The 26,639-nt window shown below is 35.3% G+C and overlaps 1 protein-coding gene across 17 annotated transcripts in view; it reads right to left on the bottom strand.

Moving 5' to 3' along the window:
- Window positions 1-26,639, bottom strand: part of LOC136847104 (uncharacterized) — a 335,956-nt gene that overhangs the window by 129,521 nt on the left and 179,796 nt on the right. For 11 of the 17 annotated variants that reach the window (XM_067118428.1, XM_067118422.1, XM_067118421.1 and 8 more), the window contains 4 exons: window positions 13,209-13,304; window positions 11,499-12,125; window positions 11,135-11,228; window positions 10,253-10,936 (listed from right to left, as the gene is read on the bottom strand). In XM_067118428.1, coding sequence (XP_066974529.1) covers window positions 10,253-10,936; window positions 11,135-11,228; window positions 11,499-12,125; window positions 13,209-13,304 — 1,501 coding nt within the window. The remainder of the gene's footprint in view (window positions 1-10,252; window positions 10,937-11,134; window positions 11,229-11,498; window positions 12,126-13,208; window positions 13,305-26,639) is intronic. The other 6 variants (XM_067118427.1, XM_067118431.1, XM_067118432.1 and 3 more) reach the window with 3 other exon arrangements.

Below are 26,639 nucleotides of genomic sequence, written 5' to 3'. Positions count from 1 at the left end.
GCTCCAGATAATTCCGAAATAATTACTTATATGAAAGCGGTATAATTAACGTACACGCGAAATTACAGACATCTTAAAAGAGAGAGAGAGAGAGAGAGAGAGAGAGAGAGAGAGAGAGAGAGAGAGAGAGAGCGCTATGTGTCCATACAACTTGCACAACGGTTAAGGAAAATTGCTGTAGCCATGCCTTAATTGTATGGGATCATAATTGTGAATGTTTTTGAATGACAGTGATTCACTTGCTATAAATTCATGTAGCCTAATGAAATTAAGGACATAAAAATAAGAAGTGATTAATTCGCTGGATTCATCTGTTATGTGGAATAACACATTACAGTTCCATTCCACAGTGTAATGTAGTTGCACGTGTGAATTACTGTCAGAGCAAGGCATCTGAGATAAGAAATTTGTCCTCTATCACTATAATAAGATTCGGGGGTAGTGCCGTCAGTGCACCTCATGCTGTGCACTGTAGGCATTATTTAAGGTTCTTTGCAGCGTTCCATCTGCCCCTAGGTGCAACTCCTTTCGATCGTTTTACTGTAACTCCTTTCATATTCTCTTCCATCTTACTTTCCACCCTCTCCTAACAATTGATTCATGGTGCAACTCCGAGGTTTTCCTTCTGTTGCACCTTTCGAATCTTTTACCGACAATTTCCGTTTCAGCGCTGAATGACCTCATAGGTCCCAGTGCTTTGCCTTTGGCCTAAATTCTATATTCAATTCAGTAAGATTCGAGATGATGACAGCAAAGCCAAATTTCCTGTAGCGTGTGCCAGAATGTTTTGGGAAACAAGAAGAATCCAAAGAAAAAGATGAAATAACAAGACGTCCTCCAGCAGGATATTTCTAATGTTGGTTCCAATACTTTTGCTTCAGGTCTGAGAAGCTGGTCTGAGATACATTAATTCAGGTATAGCATAGAAACACTGTCACCCATCTTGGGAAGAGACAAAGGAACATCCATTTTATCACATTTTGTCATTTCCCTCGAGGTTAGAACATGCTCAGCTTTCCGACAGTTCTCTTGTTTCTGTCACGCGTGGGATAGATAAGTGCTCAGAGTTGTCGACCCAAGTGGCCATTGCATATAAAAATTAGAGTAATGATTAATTCTGCAAAATAAACTTCGAAAAAAGAGCTAAACTAAGGGTTCTCCAAGCATGGGAGTTGAAACAAAATTTCTGAGCAGACGAAGGGTTTAAGTTTAAACAAGAATAAAATACACACTGAAAACATAAGCAAGTACAATGGAACGACAGAGTTTATGAGGTCACAACTGTCACTGTCTCCTGAGCATCTTTTGCATCTATGGCGACTCGTGCTATCCTTGCATTGCCAGTTCTGAAGACTTTTGATGTAAATAAGTAAGTTCAAGGGAAGGTTGGGCAATTTCGACTATTGTAATAGAGGGGAAGTTTTCATACGAGAATACAGAAAGCCCCGTACGAAAATGACAGTGGTAGCTGTTATCACTAAGCGTCAAACTATTCATCTGAGCAGATACAAAGCTAATGTAAAGTTCGCTTAACCACTTAAGCCTTGGATTCTCTATTGGTCCAGAATGGTTTTTTTCCGTGAAAGTGGGTATCATGGGATATTTTGGGTTGATAATCTCGCGTATGTTTACAAAATACACTGTAATGTAGAATGGTAACGTTCAGAGATTCATCCACATTAATTAAGGACTGCTAAAAGTAAGAAGGGGTCCCCGTAGGGGGGTAGCGCCCTCAGTGCCCTCACGTGGTGCACTTTAGGTGTTACTTAAGGTTCATTGCAGCGTCCATTCGGCCGCTTAGTTGCAGCTCCTTCCATTTCTTTTACTGTACCGCTGTTTATATTTTCTTTCTTCCATCTTTCCACACCCCTAACAATTGTTTCATAGTGTAACTGTGAGGTTTTCGTCCTAGTACACTTTTGAAACCCTTTTACTCTCAATTTCCCTTTTAGCGATGAATGACCTCATAGGTCCCAGCGCTTGGGCTTTGGCCTAAATTTTATATTCCATTCCTTTCGAACAGTAAGAGAGCGATATGGAAAGTAAGTTATTGATCTTCCGTGTGAGCTTACTTCAAAAAATAACTTACCAAGTAGGAAATGATTATGACGTGTACCCTAGTGTTTTCATTAGTACATAATAGCATATGCATAGCCTAAACATGTCTGTGTCTGTGAGGATTAGTCTGTATATCACGTCCAAATTTGAGAACTCCCAAAATTTAGCTTATGGAAATGAGTAAAACCTGTTAAACTACCTGTATGTCAGTTCATATGGTCGGTTTTGTCAGAGTATTTTATTATTTAATGTCGAAGTATCTCTGAGCAAACACACATAAGATTTTTTTTACATAATGATTGGGTTGGCAGTTTTATAACCCACTGCTGTTTTGATTTTAATGTTGAAACTATAAATGTGTAATTTGTAGCTTTTTTTATCATCGGTATTGTGGTTATCACAGAAAAAAAACACGGAGGAAAAAAGCTCGCAGAGAAAACCACAGCATCGAGATCAAATTAGTAAGAGATAATAACAGCTTGCTGCGGCCATTTCTCGCTTGAGTAATTTTACGTTACCTTTTCAGTTTCATTGTTATGTCTATGGCGACTGGTGATATGAGGCAGATCAAATTTTAATGGACTTCATATTTCACCCAAACTTTATGAGAAATAGCATCTGTCAGAGATTTTAACGATGACTGGAAATAGTCACAAATCCATCGAAATCATTTCGCGCAGTGATCTCCCCAGGGAGATCTCTAATAACAAACATCCTGTTGTTATTTGTTTTGTTCAGCCATGTGCGTAGAACCGAAAGCTCACAGGCAAAATATGATAGCCAAATGACAGCCATCTGAGTTAGTTTGTATGTCTGTTATTCTGATTTGTGTTAGGTCAAGTTGATTTAAGTGTTTTTGATTTCCAGGAAACGAAATTGGTACCCGCAGATCTCTCAGTTTAGGGGTTTTATAATTGAACAGTCGTTTTTTGTAGAGAGAATCATACCATAGCCTTGGGTCCGTCTGCCTTTAGGAATCCAGGATCTTCCATAGAGTTATATTATACATACGCCTGCACACACACACACACACACACACACACATATATATATATAATGCATGTATGTACTATTATATATATATATATATATATATATATATATATATATATATATATATATATATATATATATATATATATATATATATACAGTATACTGTATATGTATATTTATATATATAGATATATATACAGTATACGTATATATACCGTAAGTATTTATATAACATATGATATATGTATTCGTCAGCATTTATAAAAATGCATTATGTCACGTCTTTCATAGGCGCGTGTGGTATTTCCATGTCCGAAACTTTCCCCCGCGGAAGTTCTCTTACAAGATAAGTGAATCTAGCAAAATCTACAGCTCGAATACCGGGGCCCTTAAACTTTAGAGTTCTTAAACTTTTCACACGCCATAATCTCTCCCTCCCCAGAAACATACATAAAACTTTACCGAGAGAGAGAGAGAGAGAGAGAGAGAGAGAGAGAGAGAGAGAGAGAGAGAGAGAGAGAGAGAGAGAGAGAGAGAGAGAGAGAGAGAGAGAAGAAAAAACCCATCTCATGAAAGTCTGGAATATTTCCTTAGGGAAGATTTAAGGACGCACATTCCGACGGGCGTCCTCCCAACCACGCTAATAATTTGCACTTCTCCGCCGCCATTTTCCTGTCTCCGTATTTGTTTATGCATGCCAAGTGGGCCGTTTATTAGTGAACGTTAAGCTTTGTTGATATGTCCTGGACCACCCTTTATTATGCGTCAGTATGGCGACAAAACGGTTGAATATGTGCTATTGTGTTGGATACATACATATATATATATATATATATATATATATATATATATATATATATATATATATATATATATATATATATATATATATATATATATATATATATATATATATATACATACATACATACATACATATACACATACACAGTGCAGTATACATATATATGTGTATGTGCATGTATACATATATATACATACACACACATATATATATATATATATATATATATATATATATATATATATATATATATATATATACATATATATATATATATAATATGTATGTATGTATGTATATATATGTACTACTATATAACTCACATACACAGTGCAGTATACTTAAACGGGAAGGTTTAGGATATACATCACACATGTATATATATATATATATTATATATTTAAATTATATATATATACATATATTATATGTATGTATGTGTATGTATGTATGTGTCTACTACTCGTGTTAGGCTTCACTTAAACGGGAAGGTTTAGAGTCCAGATTCTTTAAATTATAAAGTACAATTTACCAAGTAGCCTGCTACCTTTCAAAGACTTACAGCCTTCCTCATCAGGCATGGGTAGTAGGAATACATACTGTATATATACACAGTTAAGTTATTTGGCAATTTTGTAACTATACATACATATATATATATATATTTATATATATATATATATATATATATATATATATATATATATATATATATATATTAGTATGTATGTATATATAAACCCGTTTTACTCCTGCTGTTTACATATGCTCTGGATTGCGTGCCTAGTGGTTAGTCGAATGTAGCTTGGTTGTAGCCAGGATGGAGATAAACAGTGGCTAACAAGTTAACATTTCCTGAGTGATGACACACTCACATATATACATGTGTGTGTGTGTATATCGATTTATAAACTTAGGGTTCATGTGATATCTGATTACTGCCTTTATACAAATACCCGACTCCCACTTATGTCCTTTTACGCTGGGAGCTGAATAGAAGTGGTCCCGTTTTCCTGAGGTTTAAACGGCTCTACCGCCAGTCCAACCGATTTGCATTCATAATGAGTAATAAACTTGAGCCGAAAAAGATAAGAAGGTTAAAATATATACAGAGTTTGACTATCAAAGAGGTGAACGGGAGTTATGAGATCGGAAACTTAGTGGCGAGAGTTGAAAAGTTTTTTTTATGGTAGACTCATTCACCTGAGATTAATTTGTAAATATCGATTAGCCATAAGTGGATATCGAGGGTTTTCTTTTTCTTTGTGTGTTTCTTATTTATTTTTCTTTGTGTGTTTCTTATATCAAGCTTTTTGTATAGCCAACAGCCTCGCGTTACTCCTTTCTTTCACTTATGAATATAATGCACACACTTGTGCTGTAAGAATAGTTGAAATTCACTACAGTTCCAAGACCAACTGGTCTCCTCTTCTGGTGATTGCAGAATAACCTGCAGAGCAGACCAGATTGGTCTTGAAACTGTAGTGAATTTGATCGTTTTTTAATACAACGGAATTTTTATTTATTCTTTCACTTGTCAGTGGGCGACGCCAACACAAGGGCATTTGGATGGTATATTCTATTGGCCTTTGCATTGAAAAAGGCAAAATACCTTTTCATTTCCTTTTGGTGTGTATTGGCAGCAACCGAGTCACTGGACTTTTCTGTGTCAATAGATCGATAAGACTCAAGATTGCCAGTTAGAGTAATGTAATGTATTTTCCTTATGGTTAATTTACATTGCTCTTGGCGAGTGTTAAAGAAAAAATACTGCATCCAAAGCTGTTCAGAAGTCCGACTCAATTTGTTTGTTTTCTGTGAAAGAAAACTATTGTCATGGCTTTGTCTGTCCGTCCGCACTTTTTCTGTCCGCCCTCGGATCTTAAAAACTACTGAGGCTAGAGGGCCGCAAATTGGTATGTTGCTCATTCACCCTCCAATCTTCAAACACCAAATTGCAGCCATCTAGCCCCAGCAGTTTTTATTTTATTCAAGGTTAAAGTTAGCCATGGTCGTGCGTCTGGCAACGCTATAGGACAGGCCACTAGCTGGCCGTGTCTGAAAGTTTCATGGGCCGCAGCTCATACAGCATTAGGCTATACGATTTACAGAAAACTGGATTTCGCCGGAGAAACTTCGGCTCATCTTTTACTTGTTTTAATTTTTTGATAATTTTAATGATTTCATTGGCTATTTATATTTCTGCAAGTATGTTATAAGATACTGCATAGGTCCGTGGAATATCACCAGGACTGCAATTCATAAATGTATGTATGCATGTAGAGTATATATGTATATACAGATATGATTACATCTGTTCTCATCTAATTTTATTACAGTGTCAATAACCTAAATGTTGTGACGCCAGTTTTAGTAGTCATAAATCAATCAGTCACACACACAGATATATATATATATATATATATATATATATATATATATATATATATATATATATATATATATATATATATATATATATATGTACATATATATGTATATATATAAATTTATATATATATATATATATATATATATATATATATATATATATATATATATATATGTAAATAATCATGATAAGTATTTGCAATGCCCACTCCAAAAATGCCTCAATATATGCATACAGAAATAGCCAGTTTACAATGACTGGTCTGCACATGCGCAATAAACATTTCATATTAAATAACTAAGAAGAGTACACAATCCGGTAAGTGAGATAATCTGTTTATTTAAACATTAGTATGAAGTATGTATACTTAGGGTAATAGCAACAAACACAATACAGTTCTAAAGCATATTTGCTCTTCATCCAGTTTGGATGTTTGTTTGATTGGAGAGAGAGGGAGGTGAATTAAAATTCATTCGTGTTTTATACATAACCTACGCTACATTTTTTGAAATTATATATGTATACCTAGATATATATATATATAAATTATATATATATATATATATATATATATATATATATATATATATATATATATATATATTTATACATTTATGTATAAACACATAAATATATATATATATATATATATATATATATATATATATATATATATATATATATATATATATATATGTATTGTATATTATATACGTATATATAAATATGTACATATACTTAGAGTATATATATATATATATATATATACATATATATATATATATATATACATATACTGTATATACATACATACGTACATACATATATATATATATATATATATATATATATATATATATATATATATATATATATATATATATATATATTTAATGTTTAAATTCTCGAGCTGACAAAGGTCTTTGGTCATCTTTGGTCGTGATATATGTAACATTAAATAAAAAGGGAGCATGACACATAAGGGAACATGTTCAGGGTTTTTAGAAATAAGTGTTGAATTGTTAAACAGATTTTTTCATGTTGATGCCGGTGCATGATTACTGTACTCAAATTTTTTTTTACATATGCAGGTGTACATTGTCAGTTTCTGCTATTCATGGAGTACAAGCATTATTTCTAACAAAGGTAAGTTATTTGCATACTGTATTGAAAAGTTTTCCACTAATGCATAAACATATATACACTATATATATATATATATATATATATATATATATATATATATATATATATATCTATATCTATCTAACTATATATATATATATATATATATATATATATATATATATATATATAATATATATATATATATATATATATATATATATATATATATATATATATATATATATATATATATATATATATATATATATATATATATATATGTATATTTGGTAGAGGGTAGATGATTCATCTGTGTGTTATTGTATTTCATTTTCCAGTAGGAGAAAAAGTCTAATATTGCTCTAATTTTGTATCGGAAAACAACAAGTTGAATGTATTTAAAAAAAAATTTATGATTATAAACGATTGCAATTCAGATAATCTACACATGCATTGTTTTTAAGTCAAATCTGTGAATGTGAGTAGACTACCTTATTAAAGCTATAATACTGTGATGTATGAAGTTATTCAGTGATAATCCAAATAATTATATTTTTGTATATGGCTGTACTTTAAATAAAAAGCACTTAAATAGTCTGTGATGTATATCTAAGTGAGAAAGAAAGGGTTAGGCAGCAATATGGTTAGATAGTGATCAGTTTCTATACCGTCAGCTGTAAAGATTTAGTAATGATTAGGACAAGCTCTGGGAATTTACATCAGATATTTCCCCCCTCCCCCTTTTTCATTTCTTTTTATCAATTTGTGCATAGACACAGTCAGAAGATTCCTTAAAAAAATTAACGTAGCTCTGAAATTCAGGGATTCACCTGGAGTTCATAGAAAGAGCACGGAAATCGCATATATTTGCAAAATAGTGACAAAGTTATGTCATTTTCCTATTTTCATGTAGGTAAGTTTTTGTCTTGTGAAGCCAATGTTTAAGGGGCTTAGGAAAAGGAGTTCATGTTCATAATAACGCGAAGAATATTTTTATGTATTTGTTAATGATAAAGGCATGTATGTTTGCACTGCATGAATATAAATATTTTATAAGAAAAATGTATCCAGTCTGTGTATTCTGGCTATGCATAGACACCGTGTGAAATGCAGCCAAATATATTTACGGATAAAAATGATAAAAACACATCCCAACGCCGGAGTGCGTGATATATATAGTATATAATTCACATATGTCAGACGAAATATGCCAAAGTTAATCAACACAAAAATTATCGTTTCGTTTTTCTCGACATTGCGTGAATCAACGTGACTGGCCCGGTATTGGTTTATTTGACGAAACCGTAAAGTTTGCGCTGTGTACCTGATTATTTCACGAGCGTGAGGGTTACAATATTTGATATCATGACGACAGCCTGGATAGCAAACTCTTTATTGCTGGCGTTCGATCCCTTGTCTTTTGACTTGGCATTTAGTGAGCTAACTGGATCCTGCGAGACTCGGCCCCAGACATTGGCAATATTGCAAACTGTTTACGTAAACTTGCGAGTTCAGAGCTGCTTTCTCGAAGTTGCTTTGTGTGTGTATAATTCTCTGAAGCTAGTTTCGCGCAGTGATGCGTGAGTCGTTATGGAAACGAACGCAAATATTTGTCAGCGTTGCAGATTCAGAGCAATCGCTGTTTTAAGCCGGTCACCTCATCGATATTTAAGCGCATGTGTGATCCTTTTCGATTTTCGTTGTCTCAAACGCTTTCGTGCTCATCCTCTCTTGCGTGTATATATAGAAATGTTATGTATTCTATATATATATATATATATATATATATATATATATATATATATATATATATATATATATATAAATATATATATATATATATATATATATATATATATAATGTATGTATATATAATATGTATATATACAGTATTTATTATATATATATATATATATATATATATATATATATATATATATATTTATATATATATATATTTATATATATAATATATATATATAGTAGTATATATACATATGTACGTATGTATGTGAGTATGTGTGTGTATGACTGCATATGATGTAAATGTTTATTTATACTATATATGAGACACCCAAAAAACACACACACACAAACACACACATATGTATATATTTACATTATATATATATATATATATATATATATATATATATATATATATATATATATATATATATATATATATATAAAGATTGTAGGTCCAAAATTACTGTAAATCCAGTTAACTCCGATCATTCAGTCTTTTTGTAAATGTCTTTTAGTATGGTTGGTTTTGATATAGATCAATCTAATTCCTGAGCCTTCGAGCTGGTGATACCTATTGCACTATCAGTTTCAAAACGCCGAACTGTCATGTCTTGTGCATTCTGATGTTGCAAATGTTGATCATATATACTATGGTAAATATAAATCTCACAGAGTACATAACTAATTGTCTCTACTTATTTAGTTTTCCGATTCCCTTCCGTTAAAGTGATCGACACGTTGCATTAACTAATTACTTATTAATTTGCATGATTAGCACTCTATTTTACGGAAGCGTTGCTGATTATCGCTTGCAAATTTTGCGGTGTCCGAGTAACCATCTAGATTATTTTTTTTATTCAAAATAGTGGGTGTGAGAATTCTAATACTGACAAAATGTGCCAAAAGTACTGCAGCTGGAAAATGCTGAATTATGTTTGATAGCCATACGTGCTAGATCTTTTCTTTTCGACTAGTGTACATCTAGGCTACGCAAAACCGTTCGTAAAAAGAAAATGGATATAAATATAGAGAAGTAAATGTGTACCCTTGGGTGAACGTGGTTAGTCAGGCATCTGTGAGCAATTGAGGCAGGATCACCACCAGCACTTCTCGAGCACCCTACCTTTTCTTCGTGGTCTCGACACCCCATCAGGGGCAGTGGGTGAACTAGCCTCCTCCTCGTCCTCATGGATCGTATATACTTCGCCGGGAGACCGATCGTAGTATGTCATGGCCGCCAGCAAGCCAGGGGAAGTGGGTTCTTCCTCCTCCTCCTCCTCCTCCTCCTCCTCCTCCTCCTCTTCTACCACCACCTCCTCCTCCACCTCCTCACTTCGCAACCCTTCCCTCTCCTCTTTTTTGACAACCTTGTCATCGCGTCCCAGACCTCTATCACTGTCAGCACCATTGTCTTTAGCATCTGTGACCTGTTTGGTTAAGTCCGTTTTCTTAGTGTCACTTGGGGATTCGTCATTGGGTTTGTTTAGGAATGAGAGGTACCGCTTTACATCTTCAGCCGTAACTTCCTCCGAAAACTCCGTTTCAGTGGAATCTTGGTATCGTTCAGACTCACTAGTATCAGATTTAGCGGGGGACTCTAGGGAACTTTCTCTTTTCACTTTCTCATCCGCGTCTAAGTCACTATCACTGATATTTCTCGGCCTGGGCTGCGTTGGGCTCATGAACATGTTTTCTTTGTTGTTGGAGGGAGAGTGATGTTGGGTTTGGCTTATTGTTGTGGCTTCCTTCACCGGCGATGGTCTTGCCTTAGACCCCTCTTGGGTGTCCAAAGTGTGATTCCTAATGGCTGACATTTCAGAAAGAGATTCTATGTTTGAATGTGAATATGCAGACTTAGCATGACTATCTAATGACTTTTTTGTTGGCAAAGAGTGATGTTCCCTTGCTGGGGAAGATAGTGACTTTGGAGGACTAGGTTGGTTGGAGCTTAAAGGTTGGAAAGAACTGTAAGGGATCAGGTTAGAGGACTGTTTGGCATACTCACGGTCAGCATTTAATTGGTCCTGGTGTAATGTATCCTGTTGACTTTGCATTCCATGTGGACCCATTCGCTGGTCGGGCTGAGTGCCGAACATACCCTGGAAGGTGAGCATATATTTAAAAAAGATGTCAGTTTAAGGCTAAAAGGGAGTCTTAAAAAAGGTTCTCTTGATGACTTTAATTTCATAAGCGTTTCAGACTAGCAGTGCACAAAAAGAACTTAGGAAAAATAATGATTTAATTGAAAAATAAATCCAGAACTCTAGCAAAATTCATATTGTAAAAAATTTTTCCATGCATCAAGCCAGGGAGCTACACAGGAGAAGGAAATGACAGACAGGGAATGGCAATTTATATGAATTTCCTACCCTGTCAGTCTCATCTGCAGGCTGTTGGGACGACGCAGTCTGAGTGGTGGGCGTCCCTCCCACCGTAGTCGTTGTTGGCAGCTGTTGTTGTTGTTGTTGTTGTTGTTGTGATGGTGGTGGTAGTTGTTGTGAGTTGGCATGCTGACCATGGGTGTTTTCTAGTGAACTGTGTCCATCCCTGGACTGTGGTGAGCTGAGAGAGGAAGATGTATTTGGGCCACCTAATGAACCAGCTGACCTGCCTTGGGACTGCATAGGAGAATGTAAATCCTGTGACTTAATGTCATTGGCGTCCATAGGTCTTCCCGCCTGAGACGCTGACCCGTTGCGCATTCCAGGAGCACCAGGGGTCGAGAAAGGCCCATGGGGACTACCACCTGTAGGCAACTGGGATCGTAAAGTATGTGAGCCAGATGGACTTTTGGGCCCTTGAGGCATAAAAGGTTCATTGTGTCTCATTGAACCCTGTGGGCTGTTTGTACCTAATTGGACCGGTGGTCCAGGTGAACTGAGCTGTCCTGTTTTATTATTGGGTCCAAATTGAGATTGCGGACCCTGAGGACGAATGCCGGCAGGTCCCGATAGCTGTTTGGCAGGTGGCTGCTGAGGAGCACTCCCAAGGCCAGCCTGCTGGAGAACACGCCACTCACTATATCAACACAAGAACTACTAAACTACATTGTTCACACTGTGGCATCACTAAAAACCCGCATACAATACATCGGGCTTTCAATCAAAAAAAGATAAGGAAGCCTGAAATTTTAATACAGCTGTGTTTGCGTCCATGTCATCATACCCTATATCTATTTACTCGCACAAGGGGGATGAAGGGGTGATCTCTAAGAGTATGAGGAAACATGTCTACTAGTCTAACTAAATAAAAAATGCATCTCACTCTGCTATGTAATTTGCACTGCAGAAATGTCATGGCTTTGTAGGAAGATAAGCTACGTACTACACCTATAGCATTCCAGGTAACTTTTGCTTTAAAAAAATAAAATAATATGCTAAAAGTGCTCCTTTTCACGCTTATAATAAATTACATAATATGCATACTATACCTATTTGCATGTAATGTGCACACTCAAGCTCCTATGATAATCCTCAAACCCGCATGGATGCACCCCATATATAAATGCTTATATTTGAAGTTAGGCATAGTTAAGGTCACTGCGTTAATTTATTGATTAATTAACCCTAAAAATGCGTTAGAATTTATTTGGTGAAATTTGGGGGTGGAACGTCATGATGAATGTAGGTAAGAACAGTGGATAAAAGACAAATTCAGGAAGCTTGAAAGTAGTAAGGAAGTATCTTTGAAAACGAAGTATATATATTTAAGACAAAGACACAAGATGTCGCAAGAAATATTATACTAGCCACTTCCTACGTCACTGTACTCCTTCATTGCGTGAGTAAATCGTGTTGAATATAATAGAGCGTTTTACTATCTCCAAAGGCCTTTGGTCCTTGTAAAAAAAAATAGATATATATTCATTCCAAATATGGCCGGAAAATCTGCATACCGAGCAAGGTGCTGATATATATGTATATAATAAAAGCAATTCAGTGACCAGCAGGTAAGAGAACTGGTTGGATAAAAGACTCAGTTTCAATCCAAAATTCCCTAAAAGTCTCAGTACGTATTAGCAAGGGAGAACCCAAAAGATGCAACACAGACCATTCTAAGCATGTCAAAGGTTTACTCACAGAGAGTTTCTGTTGGAATTGCTGCTGGGCGGCCTGTTGCTGTCGCTGCTGTTGGCTCATTGGTCCTCCCATGGTCTTGTCTCCCATCAAGGTGGTCTGGAATTGGCAGGAAGCAGAAGAGTTAGTTGTGTCAATATTTCTGTATCATTTGATTTGACTTGATTTGACATTTTTCTTATCTTTGGTGCATGTAGTATATTGCGTTTACCATCTAAAAAACCAATTTTCCTAAAACCTGATGGGCTAATGCAAGTTCTTACTAAGTCAGCCTTTCGTTGTAATGTATGATTTCGAAGATGAAACCCACGTACAGAGCTCATTGTTCTTATGTAATTTCAACTAGGGAATCCTTCGGCAGTGTCAGCCTCTTTACCGAAACTATCATTCGTTTTTTCATGATTATATACTGACAGAATACTGACAGTCTGTATTTTCCTTATTTATCTTTTTTTTCCTAATATTTTTCATAATCATCTCATTCCCTTCATGTACCCGGCGCATACCATGATTTAACAGTGCATGCATTGCACGTACCGTCCCGATACTACACTTAAACTTATGTTTTTCTTTCTTTTCAGTGTTTCGTCCTTACTTATTCATACTAAGAAGATCTATTTTTTTCCATGTGTATAATGCACCTACCTTTTACTTCCATAAACAAAATTCGGTTTTTCATGCTTTAATTACCTTTCCATGTCTGATCTCACCTGTCGAAAGGATCTGCTTTGTTCCATCATCGCCAGTGACATTTACTTTAAAATAACATTTCAGCCATATTTATTCTATCATCATCTGCAAACATTGAGCTCTATTATGGTTCATGCTTCCATGTACTCTATCGTCACTGCTAACATTATCACAAACATTTTCTTTCAAGTTGTATCCTATTAGAATAAACACCCACTTTCAGATTGTATCTTATCCTTTCACCAGCCATTGTAGTTGCTCCCTGCCTTTCCCAGTCATTACTGTACTGTATAGGCGTTAACTATTCTATTTTCTAGTAATATTCCCTGTTGTTTAACCTTTGCACACAACTTTTTTTTTAAATAATTTTTCCTCCTTATTCTTCCCGCAAACTTGGTAAAATTGTCCATACATTGCATATGTTCTTTTCACTTTGGGAATACCTTAATAATGAGCCATTCGTTAAAAGTAAACTTCAGAGAGCCGTGTGTGCAGATTTCTGTGCCTGATCATTTTCATGTCATTTATATTATTTCCTATACATGAATTCCCTTTTGCATGTGAAACTTATAAATTTGATGTGCACATACGTGTGGTGTATGTGCATATTTGTAAAGTAATGATAACAATTAAATATTAAGTTGTGTGACTGTCCAAAGTATAATCAGCAGCGGCTATCTAGTTTGGGAAATAAATCGATCCTTGAAATTTTGTCAGAAACTTCAACATTTTCTGTTAATCAAATTATAAACTTTTTGAAAAATTGTAATGTAATTGCTAAAATGTAAAAAAAAAGATATAAGTAAAAAAAATCCGTCGGACCAGCCCTGTGAGAGCCGGTAATCAGCTCAGTGGTCTGGTAAAACTTTTGATAATAGTAATAATGGATTCTCGTAGGAGGAAGAATATGCAAGAATATTTTTAACACCAGATCGTTTTCAAACGCATGTAAGAGCTTTTAATAATTATAAAATATTACAGACTTCACGCACGCAGTTTTATTGCATAAACGAGAAATGCGAAGGACATCTGGAAATAAAATGTACGAAGTCAGCTAAAGAAGTGTAAGATCGATCCGCTTTTACACTTAGTAACAGTTTTATTTCTTTCACTGAGGTATGCTTGGATTCTTGCTCTCCTGTTCGGTCTCAGCTGTGAGTTCACATCCGAAATTGCCTTATCAGTGTCTAAGCAGCGTTGAAATTTTCATATAACACCTGGCTGTTTCCCAGATTTTATTGATCTTTCAAAAAAAAAAAAAAATTCATGTCAGGCTTCAAAAGTGCTGTAATGGTACACAGAATAATCACCTATGCTGGCCTTATGGCGTTTACCGTAATCAGAAATGGTTTGCATTTATGTATGTACATGTACATAATAACCATTCTGATCCATGTTCTTCCTGAACGTGAACACGGAGGTTGCGACGGTAAGATTTGTCTAGTCTTAGGTATATTTTTCCGAGTTATAAAAACGCTCAGTCCTCTATTATTTACAATTACGTTTGGATTTACGATTAGCGATTAATTCAGTCTTTTACTTCATTGGAATTCCCATGCTCTTACCGCTCCGTTTTCTTTTGACTTACAGAGTCCTTTTCTGTAAGAGGTTTCTTGGGCGTAATGCTCAACTATAAGGGTCCCAGGTCTCTCTCTCTCTCTCTCTCTCTCTCTCTCTCTCTCTCTCTCTCTCTCTCTCTCTCTCTCTATGTCAATAAAATACCGTTCCGTTTTCTCATGACTTACAATCTCCCTTTTTTTCAAGAGGTTTCTTCGTCGTGGTGCTGAACTAAACGGTTCCCAGTTCTCTCTCTCTCTCTCTCTCTCTCTCTCTCTCTCTCTCTCTCTCTCTCTCTCTCTCTCTCTCAGTAATATTATTACTGTTTTCAAATAAACGTATAATATATGACGTCTTTAGCAATAAAATTTAGGCCTCTATTGAGGCGATCAAAGGTTCGTTAAGGCAGAAACCACGTAGCATTGTTATTGATTAAAGAGCTTTGTGTATGTACCCCTTTTTTCACTAAAGCTTAAATCGTGTGACTGATGGTTCAATATTTCTCTCTCTCTCTCTCTCTCTCTCTCTCTCTCTCTCTCTCTCTCTCTCTCTCTCTCTCTCTCTCTCTCTGGTGGCAGAGCAGTAATCAGAATTCATTTGGTTATATTTATATGTATTGTTATGGTTATGCCATGAATTATTCTCTTATTACACGTTTGTAGTAATGGCTTTCCCCTTTTTGTTTACGAGCACACGTAATGTCAGCATCATTCCTGGAAACTAGGGATTAACAGTTCTTCAGTTATTACAGGGGAGTATTATATGCGATTTCCTTCTCTTCTGTTTTAATATATTGCTTCATTCTTTACTTGAAAAGGTTAAATCACTAGCGTTGTATTGTATGCATATATATATATATATATATATATATATATATATATATATATATATATATATATATATATATATATATATATATATATATATATATATATATATATATGTGTGTGTGTGTGTGTGTGTGTGTGTGTGTATATGTGTGTGTGTCTTATATATCAAGTGGATACTGTTTTCCTCCATAAGGAATTCAGATTACTAGAGCATTGTCGTTTGAAGATTTCATTAGACGTCTGTCAAGAATTGATTATATCGGAGGTAAACTTCTGAAAAACTGAGTAAACTTAGTATATGAGAGCTTTTCTCAAAGAGTACGTAAATGGCTGTGAATCAGAGGTAAAAACCACAATTCTTTGTCCATAAAGTAACTCTTATCTAGTCTGGAAATAGATATTAGATTCGTTTAATTGTATTTTAAGGGTTTAATAAAATACGAAATTTGCTAAGTTGATGTCGTGCAGTTGGAACTTCAAAAGTTCAAGCGAAGATGCAATGCATTACTACCTTAATATTGTTCTCCTTGCATTATAATACAATTTTATCTATTTATTAATTGATTCATTTATTTTTTCTTTTTTAATAAGTAAGAACTCTTCTGTCTGTATTTCCCTTTACCTCCTCTTACTTCTTCCTAACGAACAACATATTCTTTGGAAGCTTGAATTTCTAGTCAATGGCCCCTGTAGGCTTGTTACATAAAAATAGGGCTCAACTTCTGAATAATAATAATAATAATAATAATAATAATAATAATAATAATAATAATAATAAAGAATAGCCATTTGGTTATAAATAATAATAATAATGATACTAATAGTGATAAAGAATAGCCATTTGGTTATACCAGATAAGGACAACCTCGTAGGTCTTGTGCCCTTCACGAGAATAATTACCCCAATATCAGATGTAATGATCACCGTTATAACTACTCCGGTTAATACATCAAGTGGAAAGCGAGTCAGCGAAAACGGAATTCCTTGTTGCATATCCTGAGGCTTAGCCTCGGAAGGGATTAGTGCCGTCCGTGGACCTCACGCAATGCACTGTAGGCATTACTGAAGGGTGCTTACAGGGTCCCTTCGGTCCCTACCTGCACCAACTTTTTAGCCATTTACTTTACTTTCATTCTCTCTTCCTGTCTTCATTCTTGCTGTTCAAGCTCTTTAACTGTTACTTCTAGGTGCAACTTTTAGGTTTTCTCCAAGTTTCACCATTAGACCCTTGTACTTATTCATTTTCTAGGTCTCTCTGTCATGCTGTCCAACCACTCTAACTCCCTGTTTTCACTTTCTTTAGCGCTGAATGGCCGCAGTTGCCTCATTGCTTGCCTTTTTAGCATAAATTCTATAAATCAAATCCAATCCAGTTCGAAGGCTTGGCATGTTGTCTGTCCTTTTGAGGTAAAATCGAATTAGTAGGTATCTCTGGTAATTGTGATTAAGCTGATGAACATCGTTGGAAGCATAGTTGAGTGAAAGAATTCCTGTCATTGTGCCTAGTTGCTTGTTCATCTGGTGCCATTAAATCTGTTTCAGGCTGTGTACAATTTCTGACCTAAATTACCGGGACACTTCACTTTACAGTCCCCAGTTCATCCTTAAATAAACATAACTTGTGATATATCAGTGAAATATCTATTTCGAACACCGTCATGTACTTCAGTTCACCCGTATATGGAGATGTCATCAATTCTCACTAGGATCGTGAAGTTAAAATGATCTGAATACCCGCTTCCGTATACGCGTCTTCTTCGAGTTTTGCGTAGTCATTTGATTCCGCAACTGCTTCGACGAGACGCTCTTGCATCTCAGAAAACCAGAGGGACAAAATGAAGTTTGAATCTATTAGAATAATTTGTCCATCTCGGTAGAGTTTGTGGCAGTTGCTGGAGGCTGATGAAATTAAATATGAAAAAAAGGCGACTATTTTTTTTTGTATTAGTTCTTTCTTAAATTAGATGAATATTCAACAGTGGTTATTTCGATGAATTATTTTAAGATCGGCCTCAGAAATATAGGGAAATTATTTTCACCTTAATCCGAAGTACCTCTGACGGCGTAAAATATAACACTAATTATATGAAGAGAGAATAATTACCTCTTCAAACTACAAATTGTGAACTATATTGAGAATCCAGGGTGTTCAAAAATAGATGTTACTCAATTATGAAAGATGTGATATATGAGAGGATTAGCAGAGGGTTATATTCGGTGAATCTATAGGTCAGTTCCAATGAGCTCCTATACGTTTTTTCCTTCAAGAAAAAGTATGTCACGTGTTTGTGATTAACTCAACTTTTCATTTATAACCTCTTATATATATATATATATATATATATATATATATATATATATATATTTATTATATATATATATACATATACACACATACACAGTACACACTATATACATACATACATATATATATATATAATATATATATATAAATATATATATATATATATATATATATATATATATATATATATATATATATATATATATATATATATATATATATATATATATATATGTATATATATATATATATATATATATATATAAATACACACTATATATACACATATATACATATATATATACAGTATATGTATATGTGTGTGTGTACATACATACATACAATAAGATAGACAGCCAGCCATCCAGCGAGCCTAAATTGAAAAACAGATGAAAGTTAATTAAAGCTTGTACAACTCCAGGAGTTGAATTTTTCGTCTCTTGTTGCTGCAGGATTAAAGTTCCTTTCCAACTTTCAAGTTTGGGGGATGGCGCCTGTAAGTAAGTTGTGATGTCATTTCAATTTCTCGTTATTTAGTCAGTCGAGTACATCATGGATTTATTTTGATAGCCCAGTGAGCAACACTGGTCAGTTCTGATGAAGATGCAGGTTAGAATGCCGTTAGCTAATCTAAGGCAACTTCTTCAGCTCAGAGTAGTCAGTTTCGGGAATTCAAATACATACATATGCGGGCCGGGTTTGTTATTATTATTATTATTATTATCATTATTATTATTAACGGTCGGAGATAGAGCATCCTAACACAAGGCAGAGTCACATCTAGACTAGTCCTGTTGTCAATGCCGTGATTTTATTGTCTTTAATGAATCGCGCAATTCGACGGAAAAGTCATACCGTAAATTGTCCGTTGATCCTGATGGATTGGAGAATAGCCGTTCGTTCTTTGATGGATGGCAAACAGTAAGCTGAGAGAGAGAGAGAGAGAGAGAATGGATTTATTCTATAGGTCTCTTGGCTCAGTCAAAGAAAGAGAGAGAGAAATGGACCTGTTCTATAGTTTTGTTGGCTCTGAGAGAGAGAGAATGGATCTATTCTATAGTTCTGTTGACTCGGAGAGAGAGAGAGAGAGAGAGAGAGAGAGAGAGAGAGAGAGAGAGAGAGAGAAATGGATCCAGTTTCCAATACTGTAGGCCTGGGATACATTTTCCCTGGTCTTTAGGCTTAAGTAGGCGGCCGTATACTGAATTCAGCGAAGGCCTAAAACGCAGAGAGAATTGATGTGTAGTTGTTGGCTATGTAATAAGCCTCCATTTTATGAGTTTTACCTCAACCCCCTGGGAGGTAAATGTAACCAATGGAATAGACTAATCCAATTATATACGGTTGTACTTTTTTAAGCAGAGTTACTGTTTAATTCGTGATCTCGAACCAATATTATTTCCCACCTATTACTCTCGAGAGCAAGGACCAGTGCTGGCATAAGGCCAGCTCAATCAAATAACGTTATTGCACGAAAGAATATCAACAGAAATTTCCCTTATCCCATTCGACTGACGTTCGCTCCAAGGCACAGATATCGTAACTTATGGTTTTATCTGCTATTCATAAAACTTTTAAAAGTTCGTTTTAATGGGTAGTTTTAATCACATAGGGAGTTAGAATCATTAGCATCTTTATAATCATAAGTTTGCTTCTTTATTTATGCCACTGTGCCCAAATGTAGGAAATATTAACTAATTCTGATATCTGGCAGCAAGATTCGAACCCGCATCCAAAGTATCAAGAACGAGGCCAAGAACTCTGGGTGTGGGTTCAGAATTACTCCATATATATCTTGCATTTGTATCTAAGGCTTTGTAGTGACAGGCGTATCAAACAGTTGTGAAGAATTTGAAAGATTAAGAGGGCAATGTGGCTATGACAGTTACATATATATCTGATAAAGTGACTATATATATATATATATATATATATATATATATATATATATATATATATATATATATATATATATATATATATATAAAATAGTGAGGTGGAGCCAGATATTTAGCCTCTTTTATAGGGGTTGTAAGATCGAGACGACATGTTGTCCCAAGCTCAACCTGGCCACTGCACGGAAAATCAACCTTGCGATAAAGCCATGTAAAACGAATCAGCAAATACAGAGGAAGTCATGGGATTCCTCATTCTGGAAAGATTTTGGGGGTGATTATGGGTGATCATACTGGCAAGAACCTGACGTTCCACAGAAGATCGACCGAGTGCAGGGGCCATACAGTCAGGGAGGTCTTTGGACCTTGGTCCTGACAGCAAAGGCCACACTCTTTTAAATCCTTCAAGAACTTGAGGTCGTGATGCCACCAGCCTCAGTCGGCCGCATCTCGATTTCATCCATTCCATGTTCGCAGCCGAGTGTTTGTGCTGCTGACATGTTAATGAGACAAATAATCTCCGGAGGACGCTGGGGTCACCGAGCAATTATTGACGATCCGCGGGAAAGTTACACACATAAGCGGTTTCTCAGGCTTGCTGACTTATGCAGAGGTCGCCCGCTGCAGTGAATGATACAAAGGTCATACGGGGACCAGGTTGTTATTATTATTATTATTATTATTATTATTATTATTATTATTATTATTATTATTATTATTATTGCTAAGAAATTCACAATCTCGTGAAAAACAATGTGTAATGAAAATCCACAATTATGTAGTAAATATATTACTATGTAGATTAAACAAAGACTGATGAACGGTGTTCGAAAGTCTTTGTTTATTTTACATAGTAATACATTTACTATATAACTGTGGATTTTTATTAAACACATTATTATTATTATTATTATTATTATTATTATTATTATTATTATTATTATTATTATTATTATTATTATTATTATTATTATTATTATTATTATTTTGGAAGAAGATCCTTTCTCAAATAAACTTCATTGAACAGTATGGCCGTCTGAATGCCGTTGAGTTCGTATTGTTTGTAGTTTCTCAGTCTCTCGAATGAGTTTCTTGTAGCAGCAGGTAAATCTTACTGCAGCTGTCGAAAGTTCATTTATTCCTTGACGTTTCGGTGAAGCGCTGTACTATTTTTCAGAAGGCGAACGAAGCCGGGGATACAACTGTGCTGTGTGATTTACCTGATGCTGCAAAGAAACTCATTCGAGAGACTGAGAAACTACAATACAAACTCAGCGGGCTCCAGACGGCCATATTGTTATTGTTATTATTGTTCCTGTATTGCTATTTGACACAAGTCGAAAAGGATATTAATATGCATGACAAGCGTCTGCTGTATCTTAACCCCTATGTAATAAACATAGAGGAAAAGCGGGACCTTGATAATAGGAGATGAAGGCAAATGAATAAATATATACGATATATGTCAATAAACAACATTTGAGAAATCAAAGCTCTAAATATTTTGTCATGTAGAACGAAATGGGCGCAGCGCAATGAATACGAACAGTTTTTTCTTCATTAGCACTGCTCTTCAATACTAATATCTGTATCTTGGCAGGAATTATTTCAAAATTTCTGAAATCATAAAGTTATTACAGTGTTACTTTTGCACGAGAGAAGTGCACATCACCGAGTATGTTTTGGAAAAATTTTTTTCCTCATCGACCCAGAAGTTGAACGGGCACTGTTTTGTAGTTTTTCCTGTAAGTCACCTTTTGTTGATGAAGCGCACTCATTGTACTCTGTGTGTGTGTGTGTGTTGTGTTGTGTGCGCACGCGCGTGAAACGTATATACATTTATAATTCACATAACGGTAGATAGAAAAAATCACTCATGCAGATTTTGCGTATAAAGACGAACTCAGCACAGGTTTTGATGATTCTTGAAAAATTAATTTAACCGGAAAGGAAGATCGTTTCTAGGAAGAACGGATTTGTGACATAACAGAGATCGATTTCCCCCTGGGAAGGCGACTTCAATGTTGCAACGTGGGTATTTATGTCGGCGAGATTCTGGACGGCTGCTGGTTCTGAAAAGACCTGTCCCGTAAAACCCAGACTTGCATAAAGGGTCAGTGGAGGGATGAACGCACCATCACTCACATACATACATGCATACATACATACACATATATATACATATACTGTGTATATATATATATATATATATATATATATATATATATATATATATATATATATATATATATATATATATATATAAGCGGTTTCCTGAGGTATGCGTTACTTTAGAGATGCCAGACGATGGCTACTGCTACATTTACAGTATAGTCACCTCTAAATCATGCAGTATCTCTTTGCAAAACATAACCTAAGCTGCTCTTATGCATACAAAAGAGATGTGTGTGTGTTTGTGCGCGCATGTCCGTGTGTGTATGTGTGTGTAATATTTACAAACACACACATAAAATTATATCACCCTTAGCATTGGACCACATCTTACATCAAGCTCGAATGTGCGCTCCGTATGAAAGTGGATTTGATTAGTTTTGGGTGGCAATAACAATTAATTTAAGAGAGATGAATGACCACAAGTCTCCTCACAATTCAACCAATTTATTTGGTTATTTTATTTATTATAAGTATGGTTATGAACCGTATGTGCATCATTACACTCACACACACATGTATTTGTACACATACATACACATACGCGTTTGTATGCGTAGATTTTTACACTGGATTTATGTATGGATATGCTATGTTTATGATAAATATTTCTGCTTATACGCATGTTCTACACACACACATATATATATATGTATGTATATATACACATAAATTTAATATATATATATATATATATATATATATATATATATATATATATATATATATACGTATATATATATATATATATATATATATATATATATATATATATATATATATATATATATATATATATATATATATACTGTATATATAATGCGTGTTCGTGTGTGTGTGTGTGGGGGTGTGGGGGGGACTACGCACATGTTCCACAGTTATTCATACATAGATTAACGTATGCACAGTGTATACGAAAGACGTATAAGCACACCCGTGAATACATCCCTTCCCTCCCGTCAGCTCGCAGGCTTTCATGGACATGAAAAACACATAAGAAGGAGACATTCCCATCGAGCGACAAAAGCCAGTCCTCGTCAAGTGTCTCCTTTGATTCAATTTATTCCCGAGAATTCCCTTGGATCTCGGGGGGATGGGGGAGATCTCTCAAGGTTATATGGCGGAACTGTAACCAATGAGGATCCGTTGATGGCAGTTGATTCAGGCTGTCCGGCTCCCGAATGGCTCTTTATCAAGGTTAAAGTGAAATAACTTTCCGTTTTGAGCCCGCTCGGTTTTTGTCCTGGTCGCTTTTTTTTTTTTTTTTTTTTTTTTTTGAGCTGCGGTTTTTTTTTTATCTGCTTCAGCATCATTCCGAACTTTTCTCTCTTTCGAAGCCGTTCGGTCTCATGATCGTTCTTTTAAGCGGTATTTTATTTTCCCGTTTTATTTTTTTTTTTCTAGTTTTATCTCCTTTTTATTTCCTCGCTCAGACACATGACAGTTGATCCTCCTTAATTATGTCCAGTGTTTCCCGTTAAGAGATTTAGTAATTTATTTCTGATCTTTAGAAAAAAATAGATACAAAAATTTATCCCACCTCAGATTTGTCGTCGGTCGTTCTTTCATCGAAGCAAATTATCGTGTTAAAACTCATGATCAGGTCATTAAAGGTAACAAAACGTCCTCATTATTTTAGTTGGTGGAGCCCAGAAAGTTACAGAAACATCTGAGGTATAAGCAAAAAGGTAGATTCCTGCTTTTATATATGGAATAAGAAGTAAATCCTTGGTGTTAAAACAAATGTTTCAGAAGGGTATTCAAGTTAAGATGTTAAAACACCTTGTTGCAAATCGACGGAGATCAGGTGAAGAAGTCCATATCTCATCATCAGGATATTAAGATAAACTACAGTTTTAAGGAAAAGCTGAATTCCAAGTATTAAAATAGATGATTCAAAAAGGTTATTCAAATTAAGGTGTTGAAACACCTTTTGTTATAAATGCCGTATGAAGTTAAATCGACGGGGATAAGGTTTAGAAGTTCTTTTCTCATCACCAGGATAATAGGCTAAAGTATTGTATTAAAGAAAAGCTGAATTCCCAGTATTGAAGTAACAAATTAAATAAGCTATGTTCATGTTTAATTGTCTAATCCCAAACATTATAGTGTTTTAAAGATCAAGGTGAAGGTATTGAAATCTAACGTTTGATCAGAGGTTTCAAGTGAAAAGAGAAAACCTAGATAGTAGATTAAGCAGTTAAATACACGTTGTCAAGTTAAAGTGAACAAGTTTGTTGAAATCAATGCCAAAAATAAAAACCGTATGATGCTGTTAAAAAAGGCTCATGTTCGATATTAAACAGCACAGTGAAATCCGTGGGTCTGAATGTAAAGCGGAAAATTGAAACCGTTAGATTTTAAATCTGCATCCTTTATCAGGCGCTCCGAAAAAAATATTTCAATCTGGTTTTCCGATAGAGAGGAACCACACTCAGTTCTCCGACTCTGAAGGCAGTTTCTTGACATCACAGTAGTACAGGGGTCGTGTGGATTGCGAATTCCAAACGCCCGCAGGTTCAGGGTTTAATTCTGTGATTTATTTTGAAACTGAGGATGGTTATGGTGAACACGTCGAGAGGTAGGTGTTGTCCTTTGCTTGGGGTCATTTCTGAGCCAGGCGAGAGAGAGAGAGAGAGAGAGAGAGAGAGAGAGAGAGAGAGAGAGAGAGAGAGAGAGTGGATTTGGTAACCTGTTTTACCAAAATGCACGCAATTTTGACTGAAAATAATAGGTATATATATGTGTATATATATATATATATATATATATATATATATATATATATATATATATATATATATATATATATATATATATATATATATATTATATCCACACGTGTGAGTCCGTGGTGAAGGGAGAGATGGGAATAAATCAAGATTTTATTGTATATGACCGGCTTTATTCAGCAGTTACTTATAAATTATATTTATGCACATCCGTATACTCTTATGTACGTAAGCATCACATGACGCTCGTCCACGTAAACGCACACACACACACACACACACACACACACACACACACACATATATATGTATATATATATATATATATATATATATATATATATATATATATATATATTTCTTTTTTCATTTATTTATAGATATTAGTCTGTATTTATGCAAAAATTTGTTTAGGAGAGGCACGAAATCAAAAGTGAAATGACGGGATGCCAACGAAGGCAAATAAATCACACATTATTTCCCGCTGACCGCGGCATCCTTCAATAACGAGTGGGATTGATCCTCCCGGACAGTGGAATTTTTTAATATCCCCAGAAATCTCACTCATTTTTAGGGAGATGTATGGGCCGTATTTACCGCACATAGTAGATGCCCACGACTTCATTGTTCCGATTTTCAGTTTTTTGATGGATTGCGTCTGTTTTGATGTTTTGTTGGTCCTCTTTTTCCAAATTTTGATTTTTGAGGTTTGTTAAAAGACCCTTTCGAATATACAGAACTCATTGGCTAATCATTGAGAGGAAAGCGGCATCAGAACAGCATTGGTTTTACACGCCGAAAATAGATTGAGCCCCCTCATACGTTTAAAGGGTGAATCTCCTCAGCTGGGCTGAAAAAAAGGGGTGGCTCTCGCTCTCATACGACAACCCTTCGCCCATACAAAACTTGTTCCCAACTCGCCCTTAAAGCAGAACTGTTGCTTCCGCTATTATTCTGTCTGGTACGAAAGCTCTCTCTCTCTCTCTCTCTCTCTCTCTCTCTCTCTCTCTCTCTCTCTCTTTTGAATGATCCTCCCTCACAGCGTGAGGAAGCGCTGTGGCTGGATGCAGCTGCTGTGGCTGTGGTCTGTGGCTGTGTCTATGGCTTCGGCTGCAATCAAACCGCTTGCTGTGCTTCATCTTCGAGGCTTCCGCTGCTGTTCATGAAAACCTCGGAGGTTAAAAGGAAATCTCCAACACCAATCGAGAGTGCTGGGACTGAATCGGAGGTTTATCAATGCAGAGGGAGGCCGT

The sequence above is a fragment of the Macrobrachium rosenbergii genome, chromosome 16, assembly GCF_040412425.1.
Source record: "Macrobrachium rosenbergii isolate ZJJX-2024 chromosome 16, ASM4041242v1, whole genome shotgun sequence".
Classification (NCBI taxonomy): domain Eukaryota; kingdom Metazoa; phylum Arthropoda; class Malacostraca; order Decapoda; family Palaemonidae; genus Macrobrachium; species Macrobrachium rosenbergii.
The sequence above is the reverse complement of the archived record's forward strand: the minus strand, read 5'-3'. Positions and strand labels throughout refer to the sequence as shown.